Consider the following 12339-nt stretch of genomic DNA (forward strand, 5'->3'; position numbering starts at 1 on the left):
GTGGGAATTTCCAGTTCGGGCGGCCATTTTGGCAGTCATCTTGAATATCTCAAAACCTTCAATGATGCAAATGTTGCATCATCCAGATTCGGATTCAGCACCCCCGAAATAGGGTAAAACCAGCAAAAAACATTGGGTGGACGGTAAAGCAAGGTTAGGCCCAAAAAGTGGCTTTGGCACCCAGACTAAAGTGAGTATGTTATCCCCTCACATCTTGCCGTATAGTTTGTACATAAAATTTTGACATTTCCAGTTTTTCATTCAAACACAATTATGCTCCAGGCCCAAATCTATATAATCTAACATCACTATTACGAAGTTATGCAACCAGGAATAACATCATGTGTCAGACTTCACTGACAGAAACATTGAATTTTCTTCATTTTTTGTACACGATCAACGGAAAATTGTGAGGTTATGACATGGCCAGATCACTCATTTGCATATTCTTATCCACTGTACAAGAAATGTTTTGCAGAAATTAGCAAAAAAAAAAAAAAAAAATCATAACTTCCTTATTTTTCATCAGATTACAGTCAAATTCTTACCGTTGAACTCGTAAGATTTTACTCTTTTTTATCAGACTAACTTATTTTTAGACTTGATTTCCCCTTTAAGTAGGAATTGAGTTTATTGCAAAGAAATGAAATGCTAATAGAATTGAAAATTCATTATCTTCATTTCCTTTACTGTGAATGTATGGCTAAAATCAATCAATTGAAATGGAGATTTGTAAAAGAATCCCTGCTATGTTGTAATTCGAGTCTTTGACGTCGTCTTCATCTTCGATGTCGTGACCAACGTCATCATCAATAGAACCATGGTCACCTTTGATTTCTCATTTTAAGGCAACTTTTATTCAATCAAGTGATTGCTGATTGCAAAATATGATTAAATTTGTGAATTTACATGATAAAGAGATGAGTTGTAACTCATTTGATAGTGGACATTAAAAAAAAAGGCATTTGGGAGGCTTATTTCCAGACACTGCGCATGTGCACTTGAATGTCTACAGAAGAAGATAGGATTACAATTAGGCCAAAATCTTTTGTTTTCATAAAAAGGGATATTCATTTAATATCCAGACCAAATTTCAAGTCATTTAACAAATTTTTCACTAAAATATACAAACTTAAAGGGTGAAACTTGAAAAATTGCACAAATTTTGTAAAAATTTGTTGAATTTTGTCGACATTGTTGCCCATTTCGTTGTCGATGACGACAATCTGAGGGCTTATATTGCCAAACTTTGCTTTGCATCATATTTCCCATTTTCTAAGGAATCTAGAAATACTAAAAACATTGGTTATCATTGAAAAATAAGGACAGGGGGACCATTTTCTTAGGATAATACCCAAATGCTATTTCCCCATATTCGCTAAAAGGTTGTTCCGGAAGTGACGTCACAAAACATCACGGGGCGGGTCTTGGGACCCAACTTTTTTTTATGTTAACATCACTTTTCTGACCCTCCAGACCAAGGGCTACATGGAAACAACAATGAATGTTAGGTGCAGAGGGGGTGCAAGTTGACCCCCACTAGCCCATGGCCTATAACCCATTATCCATTTTCTCTCTTCATGTTCAAGACATGATTTGTCGATGTGAGCTATGTGTTGAATATGATCTGAGAAAAATGAACTGTGTGGTTTGGTATTTGTGGGATTGACCAAATTATCAGACAGGTGGCCATATTAAAGGTTATGGACCATAAGATGTTAGAAGAAACCCTCAATACAAACCTGCATTCGTAAAGGCTGGCCTTTTTATTTGGCCACTTTCGTTGACAGATCTCATCCCTTCAGTGAGACAGTCTATTCATTGTTTGTGTGCATGATAACACTCAAACTTGGAAAAAGTGCAATTATTTATTTGTCACTGTTGTCTTTAACGTTCATGTGCTCAGGCATGCATGACATTTGTCAACATTAAGTATCAATGGAATAATGTGCTCAGTCATGCATGACATTTGTGAACATTGGATATCAATGGATAGAAGAAGAGTTCTTCTTTCCTCACAACCAACACTGAGTTCTCCATAGTGGACAATTATGAACAGTAGCCCTCCAAAGTATTACCTTTTTTTTGGTATGCTCTGTATAGCCTGCGGCATGATTTTGATTCTGTTTGCACTTTATTCTGAACGCATTTGGATTTCTTCTAAAAGGTTGAAAACAAGGTGTACATATATGGCATAATGAAGGCCTACATGCATATCAGCCACTGTCCACAGCTGTATCAATAATAACATAATTACCCACTGATGAATCAACAGCAAAATGGGATATCAAAAATGACTAGAAACCCTAAGACAAAGCTATCTAGAGATACATGGAAATCCAAAGAAAGAAATGTGGGTACATCTTGGACTACTAGAGAAACATAATACCCAGACAAAGCACTGGCAATAGGTGTTCAGACATAAAGGCAAAAGGACAAAAACGTCATCACTTGATGATTTCAATAATACACATTTATTTTTTGTGTGTGTGTTTTGATATGCTAAATTACCATGACATCATTGATGTAATGAATTGTTTCTCAGGAAAATCATGTGATTTTGGAGACTTCATGGGAAATGGTCACAGAGATCTCAAGTCATCACACCATGGGGCATACTCACTTAATAGGGTCATTCCACATGAGTTCCCAAGCAACCATGCTCTCATTCTCTGGATCCTTCAGTGGGACTGGAATCTTGTTGATTTCAGCCAAAGTGCAAATTCCACTCTGTGAGTTCGGTACTCCACCATGGGCACAAAATATCTGCATTAAAAGAAAAGCAGAATTTGCAATTTATGACTTCATGCCACTCTCTCACATCCCAGAAGGTGGGCCAATTCAGGAGTTTGAGCAAGTGATGGTGATGAACTTTTACATTATACAAGAGAACCATAAGTTTTGTGCTCACCTGAGTATCACAAGTTCATCTTCCATGCATTCTTGCAGACGATTATCTAAGAACATTGCAAAGTTGGGGGGCAGGGCAGATTTGAGAACTTCCATTAAGGCATGGTGTCCATTTTGCACATAACATATGATATGATATGATATGATATCACATCATTGCTCATAACACTAAATTAACTCATATCTTCTGGTTCTAAATCAAAGATTTGTACAGATTTTTTAAATTTAGGGGCTTTGTGCCCCTTAGGGAACCCCAGGTGAGGAATGGTGCCCATTTGCACGGATACATATCTGATCACCCTAGTGATAACCCCTGCCAAGTTTGGTGAAAATCTGACCATGCATTTTTGAAAGAAGAAGATAGAAATGTCAAAACTGGCCACAATTTAGCCTCTCCCTCCCCCATCCCCTGATTTGCCATAAACAAACTTGAAACTACAGTTACTAATCTAACTTACTCATAGCACTACCTTAATTAGGTGATCCGAGTATCCTCTCGGATCACCTTCTGTATCTGTACTGATTCTTTATTCTTCTTTCTTTATTTCTTTATTTCTCCTCAAAAGTTGTGCAGAGGTTAGCTCAGAAAGTCCTCTGTGCGTCTGTGTCTGTGTGTCCAATTTCAAACTTATACCATATGTGTATCGTGTTCCAAAGACGACAGATCTAGTAAAATCATTGTGATCAGTCGACCGTGACGTCACTATGACGTCATTATATGAAAACACATTTTCATTCTTATCTCATTAATGGAATGGAATTTTTAAATGAAATTTGCGTCACATATAGTTCAAGTCAAGCTAATTCTACACATATTCTCAAAATTCATCTATACCCTTAAAACGTGCGCGCATGCTCGCGTTGAAATATTTACATGCTCCAATCGAGCTCAAAATTTTTTTGCACACGTTTCAGACCATTTAGAGCATTTTTTTGAAAAATTGAAAAAAATTGACGGATGCGGGCGCACACGCGCATATATGCAGGCACAGCTCATATGCAATAAAAATTTCCCATTTTTTCACTTTGATCGGATGTCTGAAATGTCAAGGAATATTTCTACCAAGTTTCATGTTAATCCGACTCAATATGACGTCATACGGGCCCGTCAAAGTTGAAATTCCGCGCACGCGTCAATGGCGATATACAGTGCAACTATGCCAAAAAACCGCCAATTCTTAATTCATTCATTCATTCATTTCTTTATTGGTCTACGTCAGACATAGAAATTTGGCTTCCACTGACATTACATTACAACAAAATGATCATGACAATACAAACACATTTTACATCACAATTACATAATTACGTCTATGATAAGCACAATGAATACAAACAACACCCTACAACTCTATTACACAATTATACATATACAATATATCAGTACTTTATAACCCTATATAAATCAAACTACTTCAACCATTCTCAGCCCCCAATTTTAAATTTACAAAACATATAACTTATATCAGAAAATTCAAAATAATTCACACACACACACGCACACACAAATGACTAACATGAGTCTCAGTTAGCAATTGTCATAACAACATATATATAATACTATTTCAACATTTTGTACTTACAATATATACCCAAAACCCTTTGCTCCATAAACCACACAAGAGAAAGAGAGGGAGAGAGAGAGAGAGAGAGAGGGAGAGACAGACAGACAGACAGAGGGGGAGAGAGGAAGAGAGGAATGTGTAATTTGTCCCTGGCCTATAATCCTGTTCCCTGGAGCACGTATGTGGGGATGAAACAAAACAAAACAGAAGCTCCACCCCCCCCACACGCATTTAATAAGCTACAACATACATATGATTTTACTCGTCAGGATGGATGGTGACTCCCCATTTTCTTTACATATTCTGAAAGCTGATGAGTTTTACATGTCATTTCATGGGTTGGCGATGCTGAAAAATGATAAAAAGATATCAAATTTCTTAATGAAATAAAAGAAGTAAATTTTCAAAATGACGTCATCAAATTTCAAGTTCATTTGAGCGTATCTCACTTATCCTTTGCCGATTTTCACCCAGATTTCAGTATGTCGTAGCTTATTAAATGCTCTTTCATATATGTAAAACAAAATTTTGATTGGATGACGGCATCACCTCGTAAAAATGGATTGAAAGTAATCCTGTCAAATTTGACCAGTTTACGTGTTATCTCTATGGGAGTGCAGTTTTTCTGGAAATGAAAATTGACACGACTATCTTTTTCGAGCACTAGCTCACTTATGCTCAGGTGAATTTCTCCCAGATTTTAATATGTTGTAGCTGAGACTTTGGGCTATCGTCAATGTGCCCTCTGTTTTTTCATACAACCTCGGCATCACGTAAAAAAACTTGGTTAAAATTGGCACTTGGCTTCGATGCAGCGTCATTTTGCTTCATACACAGGGCCTATGGAGGATGAAATAGGTCAGTACATAGCGCATCCGACTCGTAATCCTAAGGTCCCCGGTTGGAGGCTCACCCCTGTCAATATTTTTGTTTTGATTTTTTTAAAACACTTTTTTCTTCTTTTTCTTCAGTTAGTCTTATTCTCCCTTCCTAACTTTATCTTTTTCTGATTTTTTTATGCTTCTCCTTCAAATTTCTATAAAATAACTTATTTTTTTCTTTCTTTTTCTTTCTGTCTTCTACTTTCTCTGCAATAGATCAACAACAACACTGGCTATCAACCCCATATTTTGCACATGTTTAAGCCATGTCACGAACATCATTTCACAAAATAACAACTACTTCCTCTGACACCATCTTGGGTAGGTAAATTAGGGTCAAAGGCCAAAAGTGTTTAATCCTGTATCTTGGTAAATACACATCCTATCTTTCCCACATTTTGCACACGTAAGGAACATGTTGCAAGAATCATTTCACAAAATAACAACTTTTTGCTCAGATGCCATCTTGGCTGTGTAAAGTGGGGTCAAAGGTCAAATATGCTTCATTCTGTAATCTCATTAGTGTATATGGTATCAACGTCATATTTTGCACACACATGGACCTCGATAGATGGATCATTTCGTAAAATAACGACGCTTTGGTCGGACGCCATTTTGCCTGTGCAAATGAGGTATTATCTCTATGGGAGTACACTTTCTGGAAATGAAAAATGACATGACTGTCTTTATCAAGCACTAGCTATTTTATCCTTCAGTGAATTTCTCCCAGATTTTAATATGTTGTAGCTAAGACTGTGCGCTATTGTCAGTGTCAACTTCGTTTTTTCATACGATGTCGGGATCACGTCAAAATACTTGGTTGATTAAAGGGGATGGCTAGTAACTGATCAGTGGGAATCAGTGGGAATACTGAGAGATGATTGTTCCAATCCTTGTGGGATTCATTTAAGAGTACATTATATATCTATTCTTGTGTGAAAATTATTTGCTTCAGAACGGTCTCATATTCAAGTAATGTGCAGTTTAATGTTTCCAGGTAAGCGTCCCTGGTCAGTGACGGGGCATTAATCTGCACATTACTTGAATATGAGACCGTTCTGAAGCAAATAATTTTCACACAACAGTAGATATATAATGTACTCTTAAATGAATCCCACAAGGATTGGAACAATCATCCCTCAGCATTCCCACTGATTCCCACTGATCGGTTACTAGCCATCCCCTTTAAAGCTTATCTTCGATGTATTGAGATATTTCTTTCTTTCTGCAACTTTCTTTGCAATAACTCAAGAAAAACAGCCCCTATCACCCCCATATTTTGCACATGTTTAGTTCATGTCACGCACATTATTTCTTAAAATAACAACTACTTGATCGACACCATCTTGGGTATATGAATTAGGGTCAAAGGTCATAAATGTTTCATCCTGTATCTTAGTGAATACATATCTTATCTTTCCCACATTTTGCACACGCAAAGACCATGTTACAAGAATCATTTCGCAAAATAACCACTTTTTGCTTAGATGCCATCTTGCGTGTGCAAAGTGAGGTCTACGGTCAAATATATTTCATTCTGTATTTTCGTTAGTGTATGCGGAATTTGGTACCAAAGATGGCAGGTCTGACTCCCTTTTCTAAATGAGAATCCAAACATCACACGGCCAATGTCCCCTCAACACAAATGAAACCGGTATGGTCATGCCTATTGGGATCAGGACTCAAATCATTGATTTCCGAATAGATCGGATCACCTAATTTGTTTGTCAGTGTTGACAAATTCCAAGTCTAGTTTATCACTTGAGGTTTGACAGAAGAATATAAGATTCCTTAATTTTGGGAGCGGGGAGGGGTAATGGTACCCATTTGAACAAATTGAGATCCTTTCCCCTAGGGATGCTACCTGCCAAGTTTGGTGAAAATCTGTCATGGGGTCTTAAAGGACAAGTTCACCTTCATAAACATAAGGATTGAGAAAATGCAACAATATTAGTAGAACACATCAGTGAAAGTTTGAGGAAAATTGGACAATCAATGCAAAAGTTATGAATTTTTTAAATTTTTGTGTTGGAACCGCTGGATGAGGAGACTACTACAGCTTGTGAGTCATATGCGTACAACAGTATAAAGAAAATGTAAAAGAAAATTCAACATATTTTCACTTTTTTCGCATAATAAAAGAGCACTTGACTTGCCTCTTTCTAAAGGCAGGGGGAATAATATTACGCATAACATTTGTCGGTAACGAGTCAGGGGAATGTGTACTTTTTTCAAAAGATGGACTTTTGTGAAAATCTCTTTATATTTTCCTTATATTGTTGTACGCATGTGACATCGAAGTTATTCATACACTGCAGTAGTCTTTTCATCCAGCGGGTACTGCACAAAAACTTCAAAAATTCATAACTTTTGAACGGATTGTCTGATTTTCCTCAAACTTTCAATGATGTGTTCTACTAATATTGCTACATTCTCTCAATCCTTATGTTTATGAAGGTGAACTTGTCCTTTAAAGAAGATGAATATGTAAAAAAATTACACATGATGGACGCATGCAGGGTGATGATTGAATGCAATAACTCAGTAAATGTCCATGAGGAATATCACTGCCCATTAAATTGAATTGAATTGTACAGGTTTCATCAAAAAATCATGTCTAGCAGTCTAAGGCTGAATTGCACATGTTCATAATCCTAATCATAAAAACAGATTATTTCAGTAATCTGAAAAAAACCCCACAATGATATAAAGGCATGATAACAAAAAAAATCTAACTTTCTTGGCAAAGCTAACACATTAAAATGGAAAAAATATATATACAGTCAAACCTGTCTATAGAGGCCACTCAAGGGAGACGGAAAAAGTGGCCGTTTTAGACAGGTGGCCGCTATACAAAGGTAATCCAACATTGTGTGCATTGCTTACATGCACATGTATCATCGTTGTATCCTTACATGTACATGTATGTGTGTACACACACCGTGTGTTTCATGCATTTAACCATGCTGGTGTATATGAAATTGTTGCACAGAAGTATGTGTATTGTTGTGGAGAAAGCTTAACACTAGTGCATTATTATTACTGAATGAGGGATGAATGCAGTGGTGGTGATCACTGAACGTTGCCTGCACGGCTACAAAGCAGAAAAACATGCTGAATTATCGGCTCCGCTATGGCTCTCCATTGGGTTTCTGGCTGCTATAGACAGGTTAAAATCTAGCGCGGGAAACAAAATTTGTGGCCGCTGGCCGCATTAGACAGGTGGCAGCTATACACAGGGTCTTTAACAGGGCTTTTCTCTCAGGGGGATTTTTCAGTGGCCGCTATAGACAGGTGGTCGCTATAGACAGGTGGCCGCTAAGGCAGGTTTGACTGTACATACACAATAATACCTTTTAACCCATTGAGGACGGTTTGATTTTGCTACAACACGCATTTCCCGTAGACGCTTGCCCGAGTATACTCGGGACTCGTCCTCAACGGGTTAATCATATTAAAATCACTACATAAGGTTGCTTTATCAAAAGACAACAAGAAAAAAAGATAAGAAGTATGCTCTCAACATGGCAACACACTGCTCAAGAATATGGATGAGCGCATGCATGCATGCAGCTCTCACTGCCCTCCAATTTTGTTGGCCGTTTGGTGACTTTTTGTTATTACTTCTAGTGAAGATTTGCTCCACTACAAGAACTAAGTACCAGGAAGCAGGAGGACTTTGGATGACATTTGTATTTGCCTGGTTGCCAAGATCTTACATCAAATGACACAAATTGGTTGCTTGACCAAGGAAGCAGCCAGGGAAGCCATATATGCTCCATGCAGTAAAGCACAATCTGAGGTGCTCACTCGTGCATGGCTGATTGACATTGACTGTGCTGTAATGTGGCCTTGCGCCTGCCCTGTCTCTGAGCTGAGGAAAGCTGCTTGATCACAATGGGGGCTTTTCTTCTGATTGTGATTGGAACCCTCACCCTTCTTCCTCATCTGAATGGATCCCATAGCTTAGCCCTTACAGCGCCAAGGCCTTTTGTGAAGCAGCTATACACTCATAAACACTTCCTACCAAGAAGGATCCCGTATTATTCTAACAGCCAAGCATCTTTTCAATGTGACTTGTTTAGAGCTGGAGATGTACACCCAAACCCAGGCCCTGTACAAGACGGCAGCCAGCTACATGGTAACCATGAAAGCAACAAGTACACTTGTCTTACTTCGAAACAGCTGTCATATGGATTGAACGACATGTTGCACCTCTCATGTCATGGGAAGGTGAGATTACCCAGGCAAGTGTATTCTACCATTAAAGCTCTGGGTCTGAACCATATTCCCTCAACCTGTCGTGGCTCCTGTGGTGGTGTGAAGATCAGAGGCCGTCCTCCCCAAGAAACAGCACCTGTCTCACAATATGGGCCCGGTCAACAACCAATCCCAGTGGTAATTTCACCATCACCACCATGTTACTCTAGAAGTACAACTCCTGATAAACACTGTGGTTTTAGTAGACATAGTACAGTGAAACCCCGTTATAACGAGGTCCGTGGGACCGGCGATATTACCTCGTTATAACCGGTACCTCGTTGTATCCGTACGCATCAAAAACAAAGAAAAACATAAGCACGACATCATTTACCCATCAATGAATCTCAAGAACATCCTTTGCATTGTTATTACACAATTATGAATCATTATTATAGAGAGAAAAAAAGGGAAACTATTTTTGAATTAGACGAAAAACTAGGGGCTGAAATGAGTTAAATCTTTATTGTAATAATTCTTGTTTGTGAAGTTTTTCTAAACACCAGCGCAAATACAGGCCTTGTTTACCGTAGCTTGCGAGGTATTTTTACGCTGTTGGTGCCCAGCGGGAATGCGATGATTTCATGAATCATTTCGGCTGTAATCTTGAACAATGTATGATCGTTGCGTACGAAGGGATTAAAAATGCGTTCTTTATTTTCGTCCGAAAATCTCTTCGCGTTTTGCACATCCGTTCTTGAAAAATATGCGACAGGATTGAATATGGAAGGTTGTGATAATTTTTACGCAAATCTGTACCTGGCAGACCATTCTGAAAGAAAGAAAAATCTTCATTGTGAAATGCAGTGTTGAAATTGTGTTAATGAACAAAACCCAGATCTATTCAAACTAATAAAAAATGCGTTTCTTTTTCTGATTTAGGATAACATGCGTCATTCAACTTTTTTTACGCTACTGTCACCTGCCGAGATCGCGATGATTTCAGAGTAACATATATGCATTGTTTACCGTTAACTTGCGAGGTATTTTATGCTGTTGGTGCCCAGCGGGAATTCGATAATTCATGAATCATTTCGGCTGTAATTTTATACAATGTATGATCGTTGCTCCCGAAAGGATTAAAAATGCGTTCTTTATTTTCTTCCGAAAATCTCTTCGCGTTTTGTACATCGATTCCGTTCTTGAACTGTTAAATGCGTTTGTTTCTATTTCCGAACACCGATTAAATAGGTTGATATGCGTTATTCAACTATCTTTTACGCTATACTGTCACCCGGCGAGATCGTGATGATTTCACGAATTATTCCGGCTTCAATCATTATACACAATCATATTTGAATTATCATTTGTTGAATGATAAAGAACAAATCCAGATTTAAACAAACTAATAAATGCATTTGTTTCTTTTTCTAAACACTGATTAAGTAGGTTAACATGCGTTATTCAACTATTTTTACGCTACTGTCACCCGGCGGGATCGCGATGATTTCATTAATTATTTCGGCTTTAATCATACACACTCATATTCAAATTATCATTTGTTAAATGATAATGAACAAATCCAGATCTATTCAAACTAATAAATGCATTTGTTTCTTTTTCTGAACACCGATTAAGTAGGTTAACATGCGTTATTCAACAATTTTTACGCTACTCTTAACCAGCGGGATCGCGATGATTTCATTAATTATCTTGACTATAATCATCCACACTCATGTTAACCAGCAAAAGAACTGGAAGTCGGAACTAAAAATGAAAAGGATATAATGATGAGTTTCACACGCATGCCAATAATTGTCCATTTAGGCCACAAGTGTCGCTACCGCCATGAAAAGTTTTTGAATGCGTTATCCTTTTTTTTTTACTCGTTGCGCTGTGGTCTGACCTAATATCACGCACACGTATCTCGCGAAAAAGAAAATCGAATGATTATGTTTAATAAATCAGTAGGAACATCGGAAGGCATTCCTGTGTCTTATCGCGTGGTTTAGAAGAAACTATGGAAGGAACAGTTCTCTGCAAAACGCGAAAAAGGCGTGGATAGCGTGAATTCGGTTTTCAATGTTTCGTTTGTCGCGTGTTTGAAAGCGACAATTTAGTCAAGAAATGGAACCTCGTTATATCCGATCAAATTGCTTATGTTTTCCTTTATCATGATGCACTGAAATTGTCCTCGTTATAACCGGAATCTCGTTATAACCGAACTCGTTATAACCGATTCGTTCTGCCATAGGTTTACACGCAAAGGAAAACGGGACCGACGCGATCACCTCGTTATAAGCGGTTCCTCGTTATAACCGAACTCGTTATAACGGGGTTTCACTGAATCTGATCCAATGCAAAACCAGTGCTCTGCCAAAACACTATCAGCAGATCAAGTTTGCTCTATGGAATGCAAGGTATGTCAAAGCCTTGGGTAAGTCAACAGCAATATGTGATTTTGTGCTGTCACAGCGCCTCCGCATCATGGCCCTAACCGAAACCTGGCTAACAGGTACTGATCGTGACAACCATGCAGTTGCTGACATTCACAGGACACTACCAGGATTCAAGATGTTCCATGTATATCGTCAGGGTACAGTCGGAGGTGGAGTGAGTCTTCTGCTACGAGGTGGATTCAATGTCGTTGAAAACCGGAGCTTACAACTGCAATCATTTGAATATGTTGATTTAACCTGTACATCACTTCTTCGTTTCGCATAGTTGTTCTCTACAGGCCACCACCTTCTAGAAAAAATAGAGCTACTATAGGATCTTTCATC

At 38.1% G+C, this 12339-nt stretch overlaps 1 protein-coding gene across 4 annotated transcripts in view; it reads right to left on the bottom strand.

Annotated features, from left to right (window-relative positions):
- Nucleotides 1-12339, bottom strand: part of LOC139730519 (uncharacterized) — a 312627-nt gene that overhangs the window by 22771 nt on the left and 277517 nt on the right. For all 4 annotated transcript variants that reach the window (XM_071641366.1, XM_071641365.1, XM_071641368.1 and 1 more), the window contains one exon: nucleotides 2624-2766. In XM_071641366.1, coding sequence (XP_071497467.1) covers nucleotides 2624-2766 — 143 coding nt within the window. The remainder of the gene's footprint in view (nucleotides 1-2623; nucleotides 2767-12339) is intronic.

This window comes from Diadema antillarum, unplaced genomic scaffold (assembly GCF_040938485.1).
Source record: "Diadema antillarum isolate AM-2024a unplaced genomic scaffold, OU_Dant_1.0 seq00000320_RagTag, whole genome shotgun sequence".
Taxonomy (NCBI): domain Eukaryota; kingdom Metazoa; phylum Echinodermata; class Echinoidea; order Diadematoida; family Diadematidae; genus Diadema; species Diadema antillarum.